The sequence below is a fragment of the Siniperca chuatsi genome, linkage group LG1 (assembly GCF_020085105.1).
Source record: "Siniperca chuatsi isolate FFG_IHB_CAS linkage group LG1, ASM2008510v1, whole genome shotgun sequence".
Classification (NCBI taxonomy): Eukaryota; Metazoa; Chordata; class Actinopteri; order Centrarchiformes; family Sinipercidae; genus Siniperca; species Siniperca chuatsi.
The window spans coordinates 29777461-29803551 of NC_058042.1; the positions used below are offsets into that span (position 1 = coordinate 29777461).

A 26091-nucleotide genomic window follows, 5' to 3' on the forward strand; every position below is an offset into this window, starting at 1 on the left:
GGCTACAAAATAAGTACTGTCAAATGACTAAATATTGTGAATACATGTAGTGAACAAACGGCTTGCCATAAACTACCAGCATTATGGTGATAGTGGTACTGTCAGTAGTATTATTTTGATGCAAAAAGAAAACTTATGATATAGCATATATTTCGTACACTGAAAAAAAATTCATTAAATGATAAAGAGCTCGAAATTTATTAATTGCAGGCACAGGAAAACAATGACTAATAAGCAGAAGGCTGTACAGGGTTTTGATCAGCAAACCAACCAATGTCATGGTTGCATTTCTCTTTCAGCACAAATATACAAATATAGTTCTCAAAATGAGAGAAATGCTTTTCTACAAACACAGTATATGTTGACTTCAGCTTTTGACAGGGAAGAAGCTTCTAAATCAGACAGCAAGGAGAGGGGATGCCATTATCAGACAACCTGGTTCAGTAGTACTTTCCAATGGCCTTGATCCAGTGTATTTACCTGTGTGCTAACACACTGAAAAGTGCAGTTATTACTCTGTGATTGTAGCATACCGGGAAAAGGGTTTGATAATGTTCATTAGAGTGAATGAATGCAATGGGGGGGAAAAACACTGACAAAACGGTTTAGAAGATCTTGATGTGGCTTCTGCCCAGCAGTTTATCACAATTTTAACAAACCAGTAAAACTCAGGGTACAGAACCGAAACCTTGATCCTAGCTGATGGATAATAAAACATCACATTAACCACATCTTACTTTACATACAAAGAACTGAAAGACTGATGGTTGCAGTCTGGAAAAACATCAAAGCAATGAATGTCACCAAGACTTTTACAGATTACCATTTAAATAAAACAGGTAAATACACTGGAATAAGGTTATTAAAAAAAAAAAAAAAAACAAATTTTCTTTTCCCCAACTCCCCTGCCATTAATAATCCCAGAGATTCCTGACGCAGTAGTGCACTATAACTCCAGAGCAGTCGGTTGTACCAATCACATGTCACATCAGAAAGCTGTGTCCAGACACACAGACAAATCTAATCTCTTCAAACATGTAAACCACAACTGTGATCAGTAAAACCGTCTGTGATATTTACAACAGCAAAGAAAAACCGTTAAGGCATTTTTAACACACTTCTGTACATTACAAAGCAAGTAACTACATTCTGCAGATATGTGATTTTTTTCAAACAGCAGCTACATTATTTCACTTTAAGTCAAATGAGGACAACAGGCTTTGAACTTAAATAACGAGGTGCAAGAGAAAAAAGCAGAAAATGTGTAAAACTAGGAATACGTAAACTGATTTGTATCTCTCCAGATCTCAAAGAAAGGAAAAGGAATCAGAACGATCATTAGGCAGGAATTACTTGTGAGGGGATATGGAGACATCCCTAATGGCACGTAGCATGTAGCAGCTGTTTATGACAAAACTTCTATAAGAAGGAAGCACATGAGGGTAGCATGGAAAAACTGCAGGAAAGACCATGTATTCTGTACAGAAACCTGACACTGCAGCTACAAACCAACCAGCATTTGGCTCCTGCTCATTTCTCATACTCTCCCTACCTACACAGGTTATCTGACTTTTCTGTTCAGTGTCCGTATCCTGCAGTAAAAGAGGGAGAAATTCATTGATTTCAAGAAAAATGATACATTCTTTAGAAGTCCCAAAGTGATTAGGGTCACCTCAGAGACACAATCTTTACAAAAAAACATCTGAGACACAAGTGACCAGGTTTCAATCAAGTTCAATGTTTGTCAAGGCAGAGAGCGAAATATAAAGTTGAACTTGTACAGGTCTCCACTTAAGACTGAAAAATAGAGGTCTTTGTTTTAACATCCTGTCATAGAAAATTCCACAGTATAGATATGAATTTCCAGTGGAATAAACCAGCAGTCCAGACGTCTGCAGTGACCAGTGTGCAGTCAGCGGGACAGCAGAGATACCGCTGGGATGAAGAGGACTCGACAAACAATCAATATTCTGAAGTGAAGCCACTCTTGCTAACATTTCCTGGATATTCACATAAAATCTTCACTGCACTGAATGGAAATCAGAGCAGACACTGACACATACATGGTCAAGTTCATTCAAGTGAGGAAAGGCTTCCTTGAGAGGACAGTTTAGGTTTGATTTGAGGAGGACGAGGGTCTGAGCAGAGTTACAGGCAATATACTTGGATTCACTAACTCAGTTTCCATCCAAGTTTGGCTTTTTAAAACTAATGATATATCAAGTTAAAAATGCTGAATTGAAATCTATTTGATACAACTTCCAAAACATACTGAGAAAGTTTTTGATGTTTCTTAAAAGGAGTGACTGAAGTATCACTGACGAAGAGTAGCACTGGAAACGTACTGTTTATGATGAATAAATACTGACAAAGGGTGTTGAAGGAATAGATTGACATTTTTGGGGAATGCTCTTAGTTTCCCTTTTGGCTAAGAGCTGGATGAGAAGATTGCTACCACTCTCATATCGTTATAAACAAGGCTACAGCCAGCAGCCGGTTAGTGTAGCTTAGCACAAAGACTGGAAACAGGGGGAAACAGCTAGCCTGGTTCTGTCTGAAGGTAACAAAATCCGCCTGCCAGCACCTTTGAAGCTCACAAGCTATATTTGGGCAGAGCCAGGCTAGCTGTTTCACCCTGTTTCCAGTCTTCATGCTCCAATTTCATAATGAATGGACTCCGACTCTCGCCAGGAAGCACATAAGCGTATTTCCGAAAATGTCAAACTTTTGTGGTTCAAAGTTGTATTAAAAAGGTATGTCTGGTGATATTTGATATTTTTCTTATTGTCAACCAATCCTATGAAAAGACCAAAGCCAACAATGTATTAATCCTACTAACAAGTGTTGTCTGTGTAGCCTGATAAAGCTTATTCCTCTGTGTCAAAGAGCTCCATTGTTGTCCAAAAACTATTAAAAACATATCAGTGAGCCACACTGTTGCACTGGGTCACATGTTACCTCATCACCATGAACATGGACACTGTAGTTAATGTGGGGTTTTTTTTAAAGATTATTTTTTGGCATTTCCACTTTATTTGTGTAACAGTAGAGAGAGACGGCAGGGGAGAGAGAGGGGATGACATGCACCACTAAATACTCTTTAGTGGACCAAATGTGTATTAATCGGCGGCTGAAAATAGTCTCCAACAAATGCACTATTAACTCCTGTTTGAGTAACGTTTCTTGAAAGTGACCTGTTGTTTTAGGAAATGATTTAGCCTTTTCTTAAATGTAAGTATATACACAGGCTGGCGAAGTTGAAAAGTATTGAGAGATTCCCTATGATTTGTTGACAATAACAAAAATTTAAAAAATATCGCCAGCTTTAACCTTTCATGTGACAGCCAGCCATGACCTTCTAAAAATGTCATACAATAATAATAATAATAATACCACCTCATACAATAAAGTGGGAATAAGACAGAGTAGAGGATCGTTAATCAGATAAATTCATACGTGATCACTTAATGTGCCTTTACGGTTCACAGTATATAGCGGTGCATAATGGCTCTGGGTAACAACACAAAAGGCTGTTTTCGCGTTGTAAGAATGTTGTATATTGTATTGGTACTGGTGGCCAGAATTAAATTTGATTTTCTGGAACAGGCTCATGATGAACAGGAGTGCCTGCTTGCATTTAATTGTGAGAGTCAACATTAAGCGTCTATTTGACAAAGAGATTTACAGACCATAAGCACTTCCACTGCTGGTTTTATTCATCTTAGGGAAATATGCATAATTTTGTGCATTTGCAGACTTTTATGCATTGTTGAATGGACACGAGCTAATTATATTTTACTGTACCTCCTTCATGTGGTGGGCTAAGGTAACGGGTCTCACCTCTGGATCTGGTGGCGACACATTTCAAAGACACTTCAGCAGAGCAGATATTGCTGACACCAGGTCTCAACAGAGTGAGGGGAAAGAGGAGTATCTTCCCAAACTCTTCAGCATGGCGTTGTCTCCCTCCCTCAATCCCCTCCCTCATCACTGAAGGTCCTGCTGAACCTGCAGAGTCTGCTCTTGCCCTCCCTCCTCCTCTCATCCCTGCTTCTTATTTCCCTGCTTGGCACTTCCACAGTAAAATGGCTGTCACTGTCCTCTGCTTTCACAGAAGAAGACGAGGGCTCAGAAGGTGAAGTCACCTCCAGCCCCTGGGAGGGAGGGTATGTTGTGGATGTCTGGGAGCTGCTGGGAAACACAGGGGGTGAGATAGGGGATAAGGGCCCCAAGGGGGAGTAACGTCTCAAGGAAACACCCTTTAGGTTAACAGCGAGCTCCAGAACCAGTTTCCTAGATGCCCGGGGGTGGCACGAGGGTACAGGGGCTTCCTGGGGTGTGGGAGGGGGTCCGCTGTGGGCTGGAGAGTCCCTCCGAACAGGGGTGGGGGGCTCAGACTGAGGAGCTCTGCTGCTTTCCCTGCAGACAGGTGACAGATCCTCATCTTCTGGACTGTCCACTGACTGCAAGGAGAGAGGTGACGCAGGGCTCTCCGGGGTCCAGGCCTGCAGGTCCATGGCGGCTGAGCAGCAGGAGCCCGGCGTACCCTCTACATCAACCTCATCCCCGAGCCCAGCTCCAGACCTGGCCCTTGCCTGGGGCCCCTGCACACCCACAGTTCGGTAGCTGTGGAGCCCCAGTGTGATCTGTGTGGGTCCAGGGGGGTCGAGCAGGGGGACGTGGCCTCTGGTTCGCCCTCCACTGTGGAACAGGCGACTCCACAGATGGCCGAGACGCCGACGAGAGGAGGAGGTGGAGCGCCGCGTTGAGTGACGTCTGATCTGTCTGCGCATCGCCAACCGCAGGTTCTGTAACATGGAGGCCTGGAGGAGGGGGAGGGCAGACAGACAGGAAGAGACAGAGAAACTATAATTCTGTTTCTGTCGAACTGTAAAGTACATTTTACTGGAAAAAGTGGCCACTTACAGCCCTGTTTTTGTGCTGGTTAGCAGTAGTGTAAATGCGATGCAATCCATTAGGGGGTAGTCCAATTTTTGCATTTGCACTCCCGTTTCCAAAGAAACCTGCAGTTCAGGCAGGGAGGGGCCATTTTGAAGTCTAAACAGTGAAATTATTTAGCTTAGAGCAGCCATCCTAAGGATAAGTCCTGACCTCCATTAAAGCTGTTGATACATTTTTATTTTAGGCTCAAAGCTTTAAACCCAATAGACCATTTCCTCTGGATAACCAAATTATTATGTTGTGTCAAGAGGATTATTACAAGGATCCATTTTGCCACTTAAATGTAATCACATCTCACACTATCTGCAGTAGTAGCATTAATGTGCATTTGGAAGTGTATTAATATGACTCACTGAGTGCAACCTCACTAATCGCTTAAAGGAATAGTTTGAGATTTTGGGAAATACGCTTGTTCACTTTCTTGCTGCGAGTTGGATTCAAAGATCGAGACCTCTCATACAGCTGTCCATTCAATGTGATATTGGAGCAAGCAGCTGGTTAGCTTAGCTTAGCATAGACTGGAAACAGAGGGAAACAGCTACTCTGGTTCTGTCCAAAGGTCACAAAATCCACCGGCCAGCACCTCTAAAGCTCACTAATTAATAATTATGTTGTTTGCTTAATCCATCCAAAAACTGAAGTGTACAAACAACAATTTGCTGTTTTACAGGGGGTTATGTGCCAGACTATATCTTGGCTGGGAGCAGTGACTTCCAGGAGTCTTGTTGTCAATGTGAGGTTGCCATGCAACTCAGGAAGTCACTGCGCCGGGCCAGGAAATAGCCTTGCACATAACCCAATGTAAAACCCGCAAATTGTTGCTTTTACACGGATTAAACAAACAAGATATAACATTTTGATTTGTGATCTTTAAATGTATTTATGCTAAGCTAAGCTAACTGGCTGCAGTCTCTTTACCGTAGAGATATCAAAGTGGCATCGACATCAAACTCTCGCTATGAAAACAAATAAGCGTATTTCTCAAAATGCCATTGACTCCATCAGGATTGTACTACTGCAGCTGGTTACCAAAATTGCAGAAATGAGTCGGCCACATCTCAATTGCTGTGAGCTTCAGGAAAATGGGACACAGAGTGTATTACTGTGTGTGAATGCACTACCTGGGTGGGGTTGTACACTGGGAAATCCTCCACTGGAGGGATGAGACCCTGGGCGATTAACTGACCGTACGACGGGGGAGCCTCTCTCTGAACAAACTCGGCCTCCATGCGAGTCATCTGAGTCTCAAAAGCTCTGCAAGGGAGAGAGAAAGAGAAGAACGAGGAGAGCAGACAGACAGAAGAAAAGAGAAAGAATTGAAGTGTTGTAGACAAAGAGAGAGCAAGTTTAAGGTGAATGGGAATCTTAGTTAAAAAAAAAAAAAACCTTGTTAGGAGTACACTCAGCAGTGACAGCAGCAATAAGATGTAATAACAGACTGTGTGACTGTGAACTGTTTGAATCCGCATATACAGTAGGAGGACTGACCTAAGAGATAAATCTTGTTGCTATGGTTACAGATTTATTCAGACATAAAGCATTGAATAAATCAAAAAGGGATGAGGAAAAACAAGTACATAACAAAAGTAGGGGGACCAGAAATAAATGCCGGATAAAGAAATAGACTGAGGTGTTTGAGTGTGTCCCTACCTGTACTCTCTGCTCCTGAGGGAGTGGAGTTTGAGGGCACAGCCGAGGGCAATGACTAGCAGGAGACTGCAGACCAGGCTGCCGATCAGGGCGGCCGTGATCACTTTCCTGGGCACGGCTGCCAGACAGTCCCTCTCATCGCTCCCGTCTAAGCAGTCCTCCTGGCCGTCACACCGCCACGTCTCAAAGATGCACAGGTTAGTCCCACAGTGGAAGTTTCCAGGTTGGCAGTCATAGCAGTTCTTCTCGTCCGAGCCATCCGGGCACCTCTTCTGGTTGTTGCAGCGCTCAGAGGCTGGGTAGCACACACCAGTACCGCCCTCGCAGGGGAACTCCCCGTCCGGGCACGTCGGACAGGTCTCCTCGTCGCGGCCAGAGGGGCAGTGCCAGTAGCCGTCGCAGCGTTGGCGTTCAGAGTAGCAGCCCTGATCACTGCCACAGGGATGCTCGCCGGGAAAACAGTAACCTTTTACCTGGGAGGGCAGAGGAGAAACACTTCACTGTCTAGACAACGAGAGGGCGACTGGTTCTCTGCTTCACTGATTGTGTTCTCTGCACCAACAGAATAGCTACTCCCTCACAGATAGAAATGGTGAAACATTCAGTCGTGACAGAGCGATGGAGAGGAAGGAGACGCTATAAGAAGGAAGTTTAAACTATAAATTGTAAGAGACAGATGGAGATGAATGAAGGGTTTAAATCTGGAGACAGACGCAACATTCCCAGTTTGCAGTACCTGATATGTGGCATTGAAGCCATGTCCGGGGCTGTGAGGCTGGGCCATGTACAAAACACTCATCTGTCCCCGACTCGACTCCAGCAGTGCCGGGCGCCTGTTGTTATGATGCGACAACACCTGTAAGAGGTGCTCTGCCCGCTGCAACAGGCCATCGTAGACATGCAGCGAGTCTCTGGGCCCCAGCTGCAGGTCCAGCTGCAGCACGATGGGCTTGGGGTCCTGGGTGTCCAGCAACCAGGAACACCTCAGCTCCGCCACGGCGCTCCTGTTAGCCCGAAAAAAATCGGGGGAAGCAAAGGAGCCGTAGAAGTTCCCCAGACGTTTGCCACAGGTAGTGTCGGGGCAACCCAGCTCGTCTGTGCCGTCAGGACAGTCACGGGCCCCGTTGCAGCGCAGGGCGGCAGGCAGACAGCGGGTGGACTGGGCCTCGGTGCACGGGAGGGAGCCGAAGGGGCAGGGGCCAGGCTGGGCCTCAGTGGGAGGGGGGGAGCAGCTGCGTTCGTCGGTGGCATCCCCACATTCATCCTGACCGTTGCACTTCCAGGAGCGAGGAAGACACTTCCCATTCCCACACAGGAATTCATCTGACTGACAGCTGCTCTGACCCAGGTGACCTACAGAGAAAAGAAATCGACGGATTGCAGCACCAGCAACTAACACTCAACAGACAGATTCTAACGTAACACAAACTGACATGTACGCATTTAGCTGAGTGCAACGGCAGTACGCATTTTGACTCCAAGATCACACACACACACACACACACAACCAATAGTGATCTCCATAACACGCGGTGTAACTGGTGTGACATCAACACTCGATGTGGTGTTACTCTGCCCCAAGCCCAAGGCCACAGCATGTGTGGCCCAAAACTTACACACATACTGTCACATTCTGAGCTGAGAAGACCCAACAATGTCTAGTGACAAGGTGACATATTTCTATGCAACATAACAGGAAATAAAATACTGCTATAATGAGAAACAGGGACTGAGAGGGTATTTTTACTCATTTAGTGTAGTAAATTACTGCACATAGATGTGAAAATATGGCATCACGCCATCACACTTAAAGCTGCTCTGGTAATTTTTGTTTCATCTTTAATGACAATCTTCTTATTTATATTTCTAATGATTTTTTATATTTTACACATTCTAAAACTACACAGATTTTAGATTCACTCAGGTTAAGGACCGGAAAAAAAGATAACCTCAACATCCTCCCTCGTCCAGCTTACCTCTGATGTAGGAGAGCCGGAAGCCCTGGGCTTGCCCGGAGCTGTTGGCATGAGAGTGGAAATAGAGCCAAACACGCCCCCTGGTGGAGACGAAGGGAGGAGGCAGCACGGAGCCACACAGCCTGGATTCCCCGTTCCACGTAGGAGTCAGCAGAAGCCAGTCTCGCAAACAACTTCCTGACTCAGCCACGTCGAAGTTACGGAAACTAGGGCGGGACATTGACTATTTCAGGTTCTTACTCCACAACAAATGTCATGCGTATACTGTATGTGAGAGGGATTCTACCTGATGGTAATGACCTCTCCCTGACCTCCCTGGATATGCCAGCTGCAGTTGACTCCAGGGGGGTAGTTTAAAGGCCAGGAGGGACTGTAGATCACACCCCTCCGCTCTGTATGGACCTCCACTCGCTCACTGCAGCCTGCTGGGTAACAAAGAGACAGAGGGAGATGGGAACAAACACATTAGTGAGGTCGGTCTCCACAGTCCTGTCGTAGACGTTCACACATCGCCAGCAAAACGCGTAATGACCTTCGCAAATCGGCACTAGGAACACTGACACTTGACTGATATTCTAGCATTAACACATTAAAGGATGTCGCCATATTGCCGCTACACTCTACAAAAGTGTCGAACATTTTCTCCAGATCTTTTGTCTCTGATCAGTGCAAAACAAAGCCTTTGCCAAGACAAATGACCTTAGTGCCTTTTCATGGGAGCTCTGTGTTGATCACAGAGGGGGCGAAAACAGAAGCAGCAGCAGTCAAACCGGCAGCCAAGGCAACAGCATCGCCCGCTGCCATCGCTCCATCGCTCCAGGGAACAACACACAGTGCGAGGTGGCCGAGAGGAGCACCAGGAGGAGACGCTGCCCTCTGTGTATAGAGCAGCCAATGAATCCTATTGTTTTGTGATGTGCAAAGGCATCAAGATCAAGGTAGGATTTCTGAAGAAAGGGTTTGTCTCAGCGCTGTTTGAAAACAGCAAGGCTTGACGCCAGAGGAGAGTGAGGTACTAATTTTGACGTTAATATAACATCAAGGGGAAGGATTTTATCCTCTTTCTTATATTGAGAAGAACAAGAATATAAAGCTCTTAAGTTCAATGTTTAATCATCTCATTACTGCTTAATGCCACAGTAGGAATGGCACGCATGCAAGAAGAGGCTGTCTAACAAGCCTCTTAATTAACCACAACCACAGAGACAGAACATTAGCTGAACTGCTTAACAATGATTATCCAACACCGTCACACAGCAGAGACTCTGCTCAGCTCTGCTGAGTGTGTGTGTTTGTTTCAGGCTTTCTTGGTGAATCAGTAAGGTCAGCAGAGTGAAACGGGGGGGGGGAGTAATCATCTAGAGCTCAGTGATGGATATTGACTACCCAGACATGGCTAGCTTAACACACACACACACACACAAAAGTGGACGGCACGATGTTGCTGTTTGGTGCAACGAGTTTTTAATCAGTTTTGACTGTTTTTCACCGCAGCAGATGTTCTAAATGACATTTTCTATGATCATCAATACATTTAATGACCATTAATCACTGTATGTTTGCTACTGCAGTTTCCTCTGCCGTCAAACTCAAAGTCAAAGGCTGCCAAAATAACACGATGGTGGCGTGATGGACAAGTCAGCATGGAGGAAATCTTCAGGAGGCTTTTAGTTACATCTTCATGTTTATATGTAGCATCAGAGACAAAATGGGGTTTGTATGGGGTAAGCTACTGTATTTAGCTTCCTAACCTATGCGCACATTCAAATCATTTTAGCGTCGATCGACTTTGCTGCTGACCTGTCGAAATGTTTCACATCACATCACAGCAACAGTTACTGCAGAGAAAAAGAAAGAGCAGCTTCTCTACTACCAGTAGCCTCATCAGACCAGAATGCACTGCAGCTACAAGACATTGTTTTCTTCCACAGTCTTTCCAATTGATGGTGATATACAGTATTGTATAACAGTCAGTGGTGGAAGAAGTATTCGGGTATTTTACAGCGAAATGTACCTAAAGTATCAAAAGTAAAAGTACTCATTATGCAGGAAAATGGTCCCTGTGACTGATACATTATTATATATGACGTTATTAGATCGTTAATACTGATGCATCACTGCATAAGTAGCATTTTGCTGTTGTAGATGGTCGAGGTGGAGCTAGCTAGCAGATCCACCAAAGAGAAATATCTCTTGCTATCTCATAGACATGTGAAAGTGTTTTTTTGTAAGGCGTTGCAAGCCAAAAAAGTTCATCGTGTTTTTAAGGTAAAATCTTGACCTCAAAAGTAACTAGTTAGTAAATACAGCTGTTAAATGAATGCAGTGGAGTTAAAAAGTAAAACACTTCCCACTGAAATGTAGTGGAGTATTAGTATAAAGTGGAAAAACTCAAGTATGATAACTTGGAAACTGTACTTAAGCAGAGTACACTGAGTAAATGCACCTCGTTACATTCCAGCACTGATGACAGAACCGAGTACCTGAGAGAGGAACAGGTGGATTACGGTTTTGGTTTTAGATTTCATTTTGCTGTGTTGCAGTATTAAGCCCTTCAGTTTTTCATCCGTGTTGGTTTCAAAAACAAAATGTAATCCCCTGAAGCAGATAGTGCCTACTTTTTAGACTCAACACCTGGACAAAAAAAAAAAAAAGATGTGCGTGTGTTTTACACACTGATTGGAGGTCAACAAGTACTGACACGTGTTTGCGTGTGTTTAGATTGGTGTGTGTGTGTGTGTGTGTGCAAACTTGTTCTCAAGGTGCCTTCCCTCCTCCTCACACACACACACTTCTAAAATCTGAAACAGTTTGACCTGTGTGTGGGTTTGGCAGCCTTCTCATTTCTTTTCATGCCAATAAAGTGCAGAATGTGATAACAGAGAAGGGGGGGGACTGGCTGCAGAGCAGCAGTGATGTAATGCTGATAGCAGCATTGTGAAAGAGCATCCATGTTTCCACACTGGCCCTGATCATTTGCCCACCACAGATCAATACCCCACCCCCCCCACCCCTCTGCAGGTACCTGCACAATCAATGATGGCCCCATCTTCTCTCTCCATCCGATCACAACAATGAAAACACTGGCTCTTCATCTTTCATATCACTTTATCAGAGTGACACAGGAGAGAGCACATAGCAAAAATAACATCCGCTCCGATTCGGGTGTGAACCTCAGGTATTACAGGAGTGCTCTGCTGTCATAGTCAGTGGTGTACTGATATTAGAAGCTTTGTAAACTACAAGACCTCCAATGAGGATAAACAGGCAAACAACCGCCAACAGATACAGCATCTAGTCATTGAATTGTCTTGATAACTTGAGTCTCTTGAATACAACCATACCCCCCCCAGCAGGATTGACAGCAGCAGATAAATACAAGATGTGTGTACAGATTGCTAAACATCGAGGCAGTGTTGTTTCTCACCTGCACAGAGCAGAGCGGAGCGGAGCCACAGCAGTCCGAGAAGCAGCTCCGTCAGTCCCATGGTCCGGCGAGGGGGAGGGAGGGGAGGAGGGGAGGGAAGGGGGTGGGGGGACGACTTCTGCTATTATCTCGGACACGATTTCCACGTTTCGCTCGACATCTGTGTCCGAAGCTTCCACATCTGCTTTCAGCTCAGACACACCGTGCACGACAAGAGGTCCTCACCGTGGAAAAGCATTGTGTCCTTTGCAGCGAGCCAAGAAGACACCAGCGTCAAGTTAGCGACAGCAAACCACACGACGTCCGGTCAGTGACTTCAAAATAAAAGCCATATATAACCAATAACGTGTAGCATTTTGAGCAACACCAAACTATTACAATAAAGAGTGCTTTTTGAGGACATTTTGTTGGAAAACCCACATCCAGGTGATGTGTGTTGTAATGGGTCTGTGTAGCCTACTAAGGGGAATATACACAACACATCACTACATCATATGTAGCCTACTCAAAGAAAAACGTACAGATGTGTTGTGATGATGATGTATATGCCTCTTCTCCAACATTTTCATGTTTAAAAAAAAAAATACAAAATTCAATCAGAGTGAATGTCATTTGGATTTTCTGACACTGATCAACAGCAACAATACTTGATGTCAAAGTGAAAAAGTCACTAACAACTGATCAAAATTAATTACAGATGCAAAACACAAAATAATTAAGTCTATACTTGTGCACCTCTGGTAGCTGTACAGCCCTCAGTCAGTATTTGGACAGGTCTGTACCTGCTTTGCACATCTGGAAAGAGATGAGATTTTAAAAAAAATAGAATAGCATCAAAAATAAAACATATCATCAAATAACCTCCACCTAAAGTGCATAAGTGTAGGCTATTAGAGGCTAACGCTGTTCTCAACTGATGGCTTTACAGTTTTAAAAGTTAAATATCTCAGTTATGATTTGGTCTTTCTATCTTTAGGTTATAAAACAATCGTGCATGATGTAATGATGGCGTAAGATGTGTTCGCGTTTTGCAGGATCTTATTTTGAAGACAAAACCGTCTAACTTCTGCTCTAACTGTGGCCCACTCTGTGCTCGGCTTGCCGCATCTAACAGGACAAATGGGTCCACATTATTCCTCGTTTATAGGTTTTCTTCCTTCCTCACTCCAGAACTGAATTAACAAACAGTTGGATAGGAAGTGTAGGCATCGTCCTGAAGTATAGATTATACCATAAACTGCGTTTGCTTGCTAAAATGAAGAGTACATCCAAGACACGGTTGCTTCATGATTTTCTTCACCCAGTCCCTCCATTGTAGTCTGACGGATTCTTGGTTTCAGTAGGCCGTTTCACTGCCGCTCCATCTGGTCAGATGGGTGTACTGCAGATGTCCCTGATGTCTTTTTTCACAGAAGCCACGCCACGGAGAATGTTTGTAGAGGGAGAAAAGGAAGTGAGTGTTTCGCCTTTGATAGTAATTTATGGAAGAATTCAACGAGTAACAAGAACTCATGGGAGAGTGGAGACATGTTCAGTAAAAGGCACCGCTGGGATTCGAACCCAGGATCTCCTGTTTACTAGACAGGCGCTTTAACCAACTAAGCCACGGCGCCGGTGTTAACGTGACGAGAAATAGGCCTTTATGTAGAGTCACTACGTCAATGACGTAGCAATTAAAGTCATGGAAGTCAAAATGTTGACTTACGGAGGGTTTTAAAAATACCAACTCGCTAGCTAATTTCTCCTGCCTGTTAGTAAGTTATGGACTCCTGGCTTAATCATATACACATATCAGTGAATTCTATAGCCAACTTGGATAAGTCAGTGTAGGAAAATGCTGGCATTTTGTTGTAAAAATATGCGATATGTTCATGTCAGTTCCTCTCCTTACAGTGGTGTATTGTCAGCAAGAGAGGAGCGCCGAAGGAAGCAGAGTGGAAACCTTCCTCTGAAGAAGCCGAGCCCATCATTTGGAGCCAGCACTGCCTCCTTGTGGCCATGTCTTCACATTACAGCTGAACGAGACACCAAAACCATAACCAACAAGATTGAAGAAAAAGATGAAAATAAACATAAATGGACACAAGCGGAAGGAATCCAGGGGCCGTATTCACAGACATCCTAACGCTAAAAGTAGCTCCTAATTATAAGGGGCGTGTCAATCGTAATTTGAGGACGTTTAAGTTTTTGGTAGAGTAGGCTATGTAGCTCCAAGGTGTTCAATACTATATAGATTATATAGATAATTACGAAATTAAGAATCACATGAATAAATTGTGGAAATATATAAATGAAAAAATCATTTGTGAAATAATTTAAGAAATTAGTACAATTCAACTCATTATAAAATGTTATTTCATCTTTATTTCAATAATTCTCTTTTTCAAAAGTCTACTTTTATTATTATAATGGCAGTTTCCCCTTGTAAATACACTTGTATTTCATGCTACTTTTTATTTCATAATGTGACACTTCATGACAGTGGTGATGTCACCAGTCACCTTCCCCTCACCTCTCAGCCAATCACATGCCCCCTTGCTTCTCTTAAGCTAGCAAGCTCAACAACTGCTACCATTATTAGCCAATTAGCAACTGTTAGCAAGAACAACAACAATGCTAAAGTATTCTGAATGAACTATCTAGCTGCTGCTGTGAATAAACACAGTACACAAACAAAGAAACCACCATCTTTTATCTATTGAGCATATCAAGGCTGCACATGAGCTTTATTACTCATCAAAGTGAAAAACTATTCAGGTTTAAATTAAATGTAACCATAACCCTCAGCTGATCAGTGTATTCTTGCCTAAAAATGAGGGAATATATAAAAGGGTGAGTTACCAAAATTACCTGGGAAATCAAACCAAACTACCTGCATGACTAGTAGAAACCACTACAGGCAGGTGAAAAAAAAATGTTGCTTTCTACCTAAGCAGATGTAATATAGAAAAAGAAAAACAGACCTACGATCTTCTACTGAAATAAAAACATTTCAATACAGGCAAAGAAACTTCGACTGTCGTCGAGACGTAGTGATCATCTGCCTCTCCATCACCTGACTTCAACAAAATCCATTAATGTATTGTTTATCTGCAAGTCTTTCTACTTACTCAGATTGCATTGAGGACAGCATGATCTCATTCACTTTTACTGGGTGACTGATGATGGAAACTTTTTAGGCTAGATCTAAAATGAGCAGCAAGGCATTTTGGTCAGGTGGCATTTGCTGTCAGTTATTGAGAATAGTTGGCAGACAACACTGACAGTATCTGTGGATTAGCTCTAGTCACTGACACATTGTTTCTGGAAAGGAACAGCTGATCCCCAGTGTAATGTTTTGAGGCTCTGAGCACCACAAACCAGATTCTACCCATCCGACTGTGTTCAGGTGATTGCAGAAGTGTCAGCAGCTAAGATCTAATAACATCAAAATCAATCTGCTCTGCTAGATACAACAACTAGGGGTATTTTCTTTTTTTGTGATTATTAATGAGAATGAAGAAAAAACAAGGCACCACACAGCACATGATATTTCAACAATTTATTCAACAACTTCATAGACATTTTCTTAAGAAGTGTGCTGCTTTATTTGATGTTTTATAAGTGCAGGAACCAAAGCTTTTTACATGCACATGGCCTCAGCACAGATACAGGAGAAACGTTTTTGTCATTTCACTTCTTTTTTTTTTTTTTTTTTTAAAATCACACAGCTTTGAATACAGCCGCTGATGAAGCTTACCAACAACCAGTTCAATGACATACACAATAACCAATTTTCAGTTTGAATTAAAATAAGAAATGAAATAAGTAAAAACCTAGAAAGAAAATAAAGCTGTAAAAATCAGAAACAAATCCTACGAATGGCGCTGAGTGAATGAATCCATGAATACATGAGTCCAAGGATATGCACGTCACATTGCTCAGCTGCTTTGTCTGTGTATGCACATTGGTTAGTTTTTAAATTAATCATCGTAAATACTATGAAAACAAAATGCAAGTCACACACTCGGCAAACAAGAAACATTCCTTTCTTCGACTGATCTGGAGTTCCCACAAACGGAGGGGAATGGACTTTAATAGGGGATAAAAAGGAGTAGAGGGGTGAGGGGTTCACCTTGAACACCAGATCATAGTCCTGCATGGCATTCACTGGGGCAACCATTTGTTTTGATACATCTTAGATACTTAATGACTTCTACCTGAAGTTGCCGTTTAAAGTGTCTAAATCCGTTTCAGGTGCAGTGTAATAAGTCTTTGGCTGCCCCAGTGCGAGTTCCTCAGACAAAGATGAAAATAATCCCAGCACACAAGTCAATAACATTAAATCAACAATTCCAGGTGCCATGATTCAATATGTCTATTTGATCTGTGTCTGAGGAACTACCGACCCTTTACAGTCTGACCTACCTCCTTGTTTACTCTGCAACTCATACATTTTCTCCCCAAGTAGAAAGTGGGTGTATGTGAGTATGAGACTACTGGTGTGCACACTGTACCCCTGGCCCATGGTGGCCCCCCTCTTCGTCGGAGCTGTCGTTGTAGGCCTCTCTGCGGCTACCCGATGTCGAGCTCTGGCTGACGTCATAATCCTGCAGGTCAACCTCCTCCGTGTCTCCGGTGATGATGGGCGGCTCTGACCGCGAGGGCAGCATGTCCTCCAGCTCCTACACATGGAAGACATTCATTCATAATGCAGCTTTATCAGACAGCCGCCTCGTGTGTTTTTAACCACCCAGTAGTGTCAACCGGTTGTGGGGCCAAGAGCGCAGGGCTACAGAAAGAATTTCGCCGTTACTGAGGAACAAAAATCAACTCTATTCAGAGTGCAACATCTCCAGGGAGACTAAGGGTTCAGTAAGTCACCCATTTATGGCCAGAACAGATCTAATCCCTGAATGGAATTACTGGTATAAATTTAGCTGCAACTTACTTACTTGCAGAGGCCTAAGCCTTCTCATTAAAAACACTGAAAGGAACATGTGAGTTTACTCGCTTTAGTTGATATACACTGTAAACACAATTACAAATTCCTATACATTACCAATACATTGATATTATGGCTTAAAATAAGTTTTTAATCATCATTTGAAATCCAACTGAAATTAAAATACATTTTTTTCAACACCATGTAGAACGTCTTAGTAAGTTACATGTTCTTTGTCTTTAAAAATAAAAATTCCCAAAAGAAAGAAATTTGCAATATGGCTTCAACTAACAATTATTTTCATTATTTTTTAATCTACAGACTATTTTCTAATTTCCTAATCTGACTTCATATGTCATGACAAATAAACATTACTGTCAATATTATAATCAACACTGGTAGAGTACGAATTAGTTCCGGCCAAAGTTCTAAATGTTTGTATCGTCACTGTAATGAGCCAAATAATACCAGAAGATGACAGACAGTTAATAATTAAAGGAGGAACATGCCATACCACAAGTTTCTCAGGGCTGATCCAGTTGTTGTCGGGGAACTGGACATCAAACTTTACATACAGATCTCCCTTCTCGAAAGGGTTTCGGTACTGCGGCATGCCCTCTCCTCGCACCACACGGACTGAGCCTGGAAAAGACGTAGCATGTTAAGAGACAGAAACTTCCAACATGTGTAGGCCTAAGTGTACAGGCGCTGTAAACGGACAATAGAAGCGTAATGGTGTTTGACTGGTAACTTTTGGCAGTCTTTCCAGAACTCTCACTGAGGAGGTTGATGACCCCACTATGCCCTCATTTATCAAGTACTGTTGATGTGTCCTTGTCTCAGAAGCCAGGTCAAGCATCACTGGAGCTGCTTAGTACCTTCTAAATGTGCCCCCTCGTTGTGTTCAGCTCTCAGCAGGAACCCAGTGTGTGATCATTTTACTTGCATTCATATGTTAAAAAAAAACAAAACGTGCCCAGTATCAATAAATATTCGCACAAGTGCGAGTGAAATCTAACCACCCATGATGTCTTTGTAGTGATGCATAGAGACAACATTCTCTGCACAAACCTTTAGGTAATACAGCACAAAAAAAGTTAGTCTGGAGGCCTGCTCAGGTGTGAGGGCATGTTAATGTAACACATTCCTTTGTCCTGCAACTACGCGTCAGACCTTTTACCTCATTAACATACAATGTGTTCCAGATAAATATGATCGCTGAAATGTTAAAAATAGAGAAGAGAAACAGATGAAGTATCAAGAGAGTTAACCTGGTTCAATGACTTTGCCAGCAGGGTACTTCACAACGATCTGTCTCCCGTCTAAGTGTTTCAGCATAAATTGGAAGCCGCACAGCGCCTCCACCAACCCAATCTTGTGGTTCATGAACAGGTCATTGCCATCTCGCCTGAATGTCTGGAAATTGAGAGAAAGAAATGGTTAAAAATATTGGTTGATTCACTTTTTATGAGCTTGGAGTTTCGTCTATTGTGACTGCCTAAAAAAACAAACAAAAAAACAAAACAAAAACAAACATCCTTTGCATAGTTTGTTAGTTATAGGACAACGGAATTAAATGACTCAGTGATCACAGTTTTCATACTGTCTACAGACCCACAGCATCTGCTGGTGAAAAGTAGCATTACAAGCACATGCACAACTGAAATAAACTACAGAATTCAACATGATCTGAAAACAGATTCAATTTGTGCAATGTACTCCACAGAGGTTTGATGTCTGAATTAGCTTTTTCTTTTTTGTAAACCAAAACATTTGTTTAAACTTACTGAATGCACCGAGAAGCAAATTAACTTTCCTGTTAACATAATTATTTGTTTTATCTACCTTATTTCCATGTATCAAACACAGGCGTGGCATGTCAGCAACATCCAAAATGCTTGTCAATATTATCGTTTTTGCTGTAGTAACCTATTTTGCTTCCACCATCCACTAACATATTCTGACATCAATGACAGATACCTCCTGGGAGAAAGAGCCAGGGGCATTGCTACAGCTCATCCTGCTGTTCCAGTTCAGCCAAAATTACTTTGCATTGTCAGAGGCAACCTGGCTCGTTCGAGCCGGTGTTCACTGCTGAAGTAACCCAATAAAGACAGGCAGGGGGGGCAACTAGCTGTGACGATTGAGTTTCCACCGCTGGACAGTAAACATACAATAAAAAAAAAAAAAAAAACAACTTATTAATCAAATAATACGTAACTAATGTCATCACAGGGATTTGGCAGAAATTTCCAGGCATGTAAGGCACTTTTGGGGCTGGATTCCTCTGTACAGTTTGTCTCATACAAATTTCACAGGACTGATAGGAGTACATTAGGTAGACCATGGTATTCTTTCTTCAATTCCTGCTAACTAAGATCTGTGGCTCAGGTCATTATCTTACTCAAGAATCAAGGACAGCCCCACCACTCATGAATGCAAGACAACCCCAGACAAAGCCCACAACTAACAAGCGGGTATGTTTAATTACCATGTTCAGCCTCACCAACAAAATTAAAAAAAAAAACAATGAACAATGAACAATGAACAGCATGTAAACATTATGTAAGGAATTAGGTATGCCACAGGTGCTAGACAAGTCAGTCAAGATGTTTTGGTGGACCTGCCCTCAGATCACTACTCTGATTTTAAAATCGACAATGAAGCACAGCTAACCTTCAAAAACCTGGTTTCAAACAAACAAAAAAGCTTTTGACTTGTTGTGTATGTTCTAAATCTGATTTAGTTCTATCCCCAATATGTTGATGTACAGCAGTGCACTAGCCTCTAGTTTGTTGGTGCTCATTTCACTAATGTGCTGTATTGTATGAGAACAAAGTTAAAACATCATTCCAAATCATTTATATATGAGCAGGCGCCTGGTCCAGCAACAGCAAGAACATAAATCCTCTGAGCTTGTTATGTTATATTTGAAATCAAAAGAATTTGGTTAATATAGGTTGGCCAATATTCATCACAGCAGGTATCCACTCACGTAATTCCATGTCCTAAGTTTGTACAATGTCCAGCTCTGACAGCACTGTCAAGACAACCTGGTTCTCAGCACTCAGACAGTCGAGAGGTTTGAAGCACCACCAGCTGGACCCGACTGCTGTGACATACTGCTCATTCAACTCTGTAACCCTGTCGCAGAAATTGTATATCACTTATTTTGCTCACTCGCCACAGAGTGGAAAACCGGTAATGCATTCGGGCTATTCAACACACGAAAGACCATGCAAGACGTTTCAGACTCCTAGCGCAGTACACTGAGTGGTCGACTGGCCAGTGCACTGCATTATCATTCCCCTAAACACTGCAGATAAAGAAACTATCAATTCATCCAGGGAGGGATGGAATACAGCCCAAAAGGTAAGGCTGAAGGCAGGGAAAAACAATGGACAGGTCACCTATCTGCTTTATTGTAGGCTAGCTTACCTGAGTCATGATGTATGCATGATAATTTCACAGGCTGTGAAAACTGCTTCCCAGTGTGTAAAAATATATTCTTTTCCTAGAGAAACCTACCCTCCCTCATCGAAATATTTATTTCATCACAAGATTTGGACTTCCTGACAGACAAATATTTTGACAGTTCTTTTTGACAGTGTAATTTTTCACTGTCACAAAAAAAAAACCCAAATACTTCAAAAACGGCTACATTCCACTCAGTAATAGTGCTAAGGCAGGACATTCCACTAACTAAGGCTAGAAAAACCTATCTAAATCTAAGGCACACATTCGTTTACCTGCCTAAACTGGATTGAGGGAAAAAAAAACAACAACAAAAAAAAAACACTGCACCAAGCCCAATAACAATGCATCAAAAGGACAAAGCAAAGCTAAAGAACAAGAAAAGCAGCTGTCAAAGAGCATGCAGAGAATATAGTGTTTGTGATCTCAGTAAGCTGTTTGAATTTGGCTTTTACTATGAAGCAGCTGGGGGAACTGTTCATCTGTATTCACTGATGATAATAAATCTTTGGTTAGTAAGGTTTTACTTGAAGTTAGAATTGCTATAAATCTGCATCTGCATCTTTTGCTGCTTTTCTGTCTACTTAGTTTGACACAAGACAAGTAGTTAATACTGACTTTTCACAATTCCAATCCTACTGAAACTTTGTTTTTATTAATTTAAGATAGTCATTTTTATTTTTGTAGACAGAGAAACACATCAAGAAACACAATAAACTACAGCTTATTGTACAACATTGGTGCCTGCTACATCAGTAGGGTGACATGTTTCACACATGTACAGTTTGTGCATTAAGAGTATTTCACAGGCACAGTGTAATCAAAGCCCACAAAACAATATAACCTCAAAAGAATCTATAGTAGGAAGTTGTGGCCAGGTGAGGCTTAGAACTAAGGTCACCTTTTTATGGGTAGGAAATAATTAGTAACAGGCGCATAAAGACACAAAACTATGATATAAGAAACTGTGTCCTAAATAATAGTAATAATAATTATAAAATAAATTAAAAAACCAATTCCCCCCATGTGTGTCATGTATCGGCAATTTAAGATGAGCATGGCTGCAGTTTTGGGGGACTGGTCCACCTACCTCATTATCTTTCTCCTGCAGGACAAGGACTATATCCCCAGGCTCGATGCCAGGTGCCTGGTCAGCCTCCCCTCCAAAGGTAATTTTCTGGCCGTGCTTCATGCCTTTGTCCACGTGTACCTCCAGAATCTTCACCTCCTTCACGACTTTCTTGCCCTCACATTTTTTACAGCGGTCTTTCTCACTGATAACTTCACCTGGAGTGGGTTAGAGAAAACAAGGTGAGAGGTCTGTGCAGGCGAAGCCACAATAATACGCAGATCACGGTTTAGATCACTGTGCTCCTTACCTTCTCCATTACAATCAGTGCACACAGACTGCATCTGTTGGACCATGCCTGGGGCCAGCTGTCTGATCATGATGCGCATTCCACGCCCCCTACATGTTGTACATTTTTGTACAGCGCCCGTCTTGCCCCCCTGCCTGCATACATATAGACCCAGAGATAGATTTATTGTTAGAAACTTAGGAAACGTAACATGATTTACAAAACACAAACACTGATAGACTAAATAGTCAATCAGACATTAAAGTTGACTACAGCACCATGTTGTAGTCATATGCTACTTACCCATTACAAGTGCTACACAGTACATTCTTGCTAAGTTGTAGTTTAGTTGTTTTTCCATTGTAAAGGTCATCCAGTGACACCCTGCAGAACAAGTGTGATGTTTAGATACTGTTAAGTGACACCATACAGAAGAGTTGGAGAACAACATTGGCTTGTGCTGAACATCAAGGACAGTAACAAATTCCAAATTTAAGAGATTTTTTTGCACATATGAAAGTACAGACATTTAACTCAAGTAGCCTATATGTACAAGTTTGGTCTTACTTGAGTGGATGGACCATGTCCTCTCCTCTCCTCCGACCTCCATTCCTGGAGCGACTCCCCTGGCCACCCATGAATCCAAAGAGTCCACCGCCAAAGATGTGGGAGAAGATATCGTCCATCCCTGGGCCACCCCCACCTCCTTCCCGCAAGCCTTGTTCTCCATAGCGGTCATAAAGTTCCTTCTTTTCAGGGTTGGTCAGCACTTCATAGGCAAAACTGATTTCTTTGAACTATGTTTTGAGGGGAGAGAAAAACAACAACAAAAATGTAGCAAGATGCAATTGCAACAGTGGAACCGCACAGCAAATCAACAGTAAATTTACTACAGGGCATATACAAAACAGCAACTAGTAGTTTCAACTGGCCTAGCAATGCTACAAGGGGGAACTACAGAAGCCTCTGTAAGAGGACTGACAAAATGCAGTTAACAAAACTGCACATTATTCCACATTAGGTTAATAGAGCATCCATTTTCTGTGAAAGATATGCTGGTCATTTGCCAGCTCAGCACCTAGTAACATTTCCATTAATCTATCACCTGAGCTCTGGTGGGAACAAAACCTGATCCACATGCCCTGTCATTCAACATCCCATATAACTCATAAAAGGTCCTGGAGTTAGAAACCAATAAGACAAGTAGTCGTGTAATATTACTGTACAGAATGTTTTTTGTTTGTTTTTTTAAACAAATGTTAAATCAGTACAAGTACAGTTTGTACATATTACACCACCTAATTGAGCTGTGTCCAGCTCACTGACACAGAAAAGTATGAGCTGAGTAGCGCACACTTTATTTGCATAAACGCAAGTGTTTCCCCTTTAACAAATACTGCCTTCAAACTTTCTTCCCTGAAGTTGCCATTTCCTATTGCTAACAATGTGATCCCCTGCTGAGAAAATAGCCCTTAAAACTTTCCACTAATATTCCAAAAATGCAACATTATAAGCTAAGGACAGTATTATGTAGAGCTTTGGGTGGTATGTTATAACAGTGTAGGTGGGCTCATTTCATTTGACTGCATGTTCAGAAAACAAATTAAATAATGGCAGAACCTAATACCAAGGTGGCCAAATTGCTAAAGAAAAGTCAAACTAAAATGGAAAGCAATTTTAGACCACTGCCAGAAAATACAATCAGAAATATACATTAATGTTTCAAGTTCACCAAATACTAGGCACTTGGTGTCCATACTGTGGCTATTTTTATTTATTTATGTATCTATTTTACATTGCAATCCACTGTAACAATACAAAACGTGGTCTTGTAAATGACTACCTGGGCACCCCCCAAAATATATATATATATTTTTTAAACCATACTGGGCACTGATGACAATGCATAACACCTTAAAAACTGCTTAAGGAAAAAGACAAGCATTAGGGAGGGACAAAGCTTTGGCTCCAATCACGCCTTCCAAAAAGTTATTCTTGTTTACACCCCATTTTAATTTAGATAGAAAGAGAATTGCCCATCCACTGTTAAACACGCCTATGATAACTAACTTCAGTCGATATTTAAACCTGAGGAGAGTATCACACATGTCTTACCTTGTCACCAGCATTTGGGTTCTTGTCAGGGTGGTATTCTTTTGCCAGTTTCCGGTATGCCTAGGGTTGCACAAAAGAGGGAACTGTGTTAGCTAATATCATTCTCATTGTAGACATGCTTTGTTCACTGGAATCACACACCGGCATGACTCAAACACATATGAAGGAACCTTACCTACTGTTGACGCAATTACACGTGCCCCCCTGACGAAACCAGATGCTACAGATGTTACACTATGTTCAGTGGTTTACTGAGTAACTGTAAGCTGTCCTAAAGTGGCGACAGAGTTGCTCACTACTTTTAACTACACTATAACCGTAATTACCACTGTGTCGAAAAATGGCTGTTCAAAATGTCTGACAATTGAATCGCTAACGTTTGGGTAAACGCGCGTATGCTAATTAGCATATCTTGCTAACACTAGCTACAGATGGCGTTGCGATATCGCTCTAGTTACCAAATGTGACAAACGTTTTCCATCCCATCTAACAAAGTTAACTAAGAGCCTGGAAATATAGTTGACTAAATACTGGACACGCCACAAACGTGTAACGTTTGAGTCATTACTAGGGTAGCTCACAAGGAGATGGTTAGTTAACTAAAATGACACGCTATGTGTAGGCAGCTAGTTAGCTGAAGGTAGCGGAGGATGGATTTAACGTTAACAATTTAACTTAATGTTTAGCGTTATACGTCGTAAACTGGCTCAACTAATCTCGAGGTGAAAAACACATCCAGGCCTCACTGCAATGATGCCAGTAAAAGATTACTCTTTTTATTGACAAACGTTAACATTAACGTTAACTTACTGTACATTCGAATTGAAACAGTAACGCTAATCCAAAGATCAAAAGTCAGCTTCTTATGATTATTGTGTCACACTCACTACACAAATGTATGTCAGTTAGCTAGCTAGCTAGCTGTTAGTCGTTTCCAGCCTTTGAGAAACATTGACTATTTCTTTCCACAACCTTCGACAGACTTAGCTAGCTAATGTACACGACACTGAGCTAAAGCTAACGTGAGGTCAACTGCTTGATTCGTAACGTCACAAGCTAAATTAACTCAACTTCGCTTTTGGTTAACGTTATGTTACCCACGTCAACTGTTTAAAACAATTCCCGTCTGACTGTATTTATAAAATTGAAAAATCACCAGATTTCACATAATCATTAAACGTTACAACTGCATCGTCACATGAACATCCAGGCCAGTTAGCTTGCTAGCAGGATAGCCCAACTCACAGCTAACAGTAGCTAGCTGTGCATAGCAACGCATTTCCTGATTGTAGCAATTTTAACATTTTGATACTCGAAACAGAAACCTAATGTAACTTAGTAGTTTCTTCAGCCTTTCTTGTATAATTACCTTTTTCAACTCATTTTCAGTTGCGGATGGAGACACTCCGAGAATGTCGTATAGTTTTGTATCGACAACAGTCGCCATGGTGTTGCTGTGGACGTTGCTTGAGCAGGGAGGTGGAGGATGGACAAAGAGAAAGAGCCGGTGGAAAATGTTTTCCTCGCCTCGTGTCTCAGTTTCCGGAAAGTTAGACGCTTTGTGTGTCCTCTGCTGCCTCCAGGCTGAAGGTGGGGCTAATTTTACTCATTTTATGTGGGCTACTGCTGGGTAGTTTAACCTATACTAATATATCAGAATTGATTAGTTGATTTATATTTTGTATTCAAAATCTAAATCTGCGAACTAACTAGTAGCTAAAGCTATTAAATAAATGTAGTGGAGTAAAAAGTACAATATTTGCCTCCAAAATGTGGTGGAGTAGAAGGATAAAATTGCATAAAATGGAAATACTCAAGTAAAGTACAAGTACCTCAAAATTGTACTTAGCACAGTACTTGAGTAAATGTGCTTAGTTACATTCCACCACTGTAATTATATAATCTATATGTAAACATCAGCTAGCCATCCACGACCTTTACAACAGATGACATGTGGTGCGTAATAGCAATTGAGAGTTGATGTTTTTGAACGGCAGTGATGTTTTTTTATGGCTTTGTTTTGTGCATGTGGGGCCCTAAACAGCCGTTAAATTGAGCATGCCTCAGGTGTGCTCTGTGCACCTGCTTCTGTTGGTGCTTGTGTGTTGGGAGGGGATGTTTTCGTTCTGTAGTATTGTGTCCCACTTTTTTTTTTTTTTTTTTGCTTTATTATGAAATGCAGTGAGACGTTTGCTTTTGATAGCT

General features: G+C 42.0%; 2 protein-coding genes, 1 long non-coding RNA gene and 1 other non-coding gene across 4 annotated transcripts; 1 reads left to right on the forward strand and 3 right to left on the reverse strand.

The window, feature by feature from the left end:
* Window positions 1–179: 179 nt before the first annotated feature.
* lrp3 (low density lipoprotein receptor-related protein 3) lies at window positions 180–12865 on the reverse strand. The gene is made up of 8 exons (XM_044208679.1): window positions 12751–12865; window positions 12016–12259; window positions 8875–9013; window positions 8589–8794; window positions 7349–7965; window positions 6613–7085; window positions 6084–6216; window positions 180–4823 (listed from the first exon to the last, which is right to left on the reverse strand). The coding sequence occupies exons 2-8, from the start codon at window positions 12074–12076 to the stop codon at window positions 3972–3974; spliced, it is 2481 nt and encodes an 826-aa protein (XP_044064614.1). The 5' UTR covers window positions 12077–12259; window positions 12751–12865; the 3' UTR covers window positions 180–3971.
* Window positions 12866–13099: 234 nt separating this feature from the next.
* Window positions 13100–15712, forward strand: LOC122881941. Its single transcript, XR_006379263.1, has 2 exons — window positions 13100–13468; window positions 13909–15712. It is a non-coding gene; the product is annotated as an uncharacterized LOC122881941 (long non-coding RNA).
* On the reverse strand, window positions 13555–13628 carry trnat-agu. Its single transcript has one exon. It is a non-coding gene; the product is annotated as a tRNA-Thr (tRNA).
* On the reverse strand, window positions 15542–25475 carry dnaja2a (DnaJ heat shock protein family (Hsp40) member A2a). Its single transcript, XM_044208726.1, has 9 exons — window positions 25256–25475; window positions 23887–23946; window positions 22339–22568; window positions 22075–22155; window positions 21793–21926; window positions 21504–21700; window positions 18211–18355; window positions 17454–17581; window positions 15542–16679 (listed from the first exon to the last, which is right to left on the reverse strand). Exons 1-9 carry the CDS (start codon window positions 25331–25333, stop codon window positions 16491–16493), a joined length of 1242 nt encoding a protein of 413 aa, XP_044064661.1. The 5' UTR covers window positions 25334–25475; the 3' UTR covers window positions 15542–16490.
* Between the last annotated feature and the right edge of the window lie 616 nt (window positions 25476–26091).

Excerpts from the sequence above, each read along its gene's own strand:
- lrp3 (XM_044208679.1), bottom strand. The coding sequence starts at position 12,076 with ATGGGACTGACGGAGCTGCTTCTCGGACTGCTGTGGCTCCGCTCCGCT. Across the intron at positions 7,086-7,348 it reads GCTTCAATGCCACATATCAG|GTAAAAGGTTACTGTTTTCC; the intron begins GTACTGCAAACT and ends CTGCCCTCCCAG. Across the intron at positions 4,824-6,083 it reads CAGTGTACAACCCCACCCAG|GCCTCCATGTTACAGAACCT; the intron begins GTAGTGCATTCA and ends CCCCTCCTCCAG.
- dnaja2a (XM_044208726.1), bottom strand. The coding sequence starts at position 25,333 with ATGGCGACTGTTGTCGATACAAAACTATACGACATTCTCGGAGTGTCT. Across the intron at positions 23,947-25,255 it reads CTGAAAATGAGTTGAAAAAG|GCATACCGGAAACTGGCAAA; the intron begins GTAATTATACAA and ends GTGCAACCCTAG. Across the intron at positions 18,356-21,503 it reads TGCAGGAGAAAGATAATGAG|ACATTCAGGCGAGATGGCAA; the intron begins GTAGGTGGACCA and ends CTCAATTTCCAG.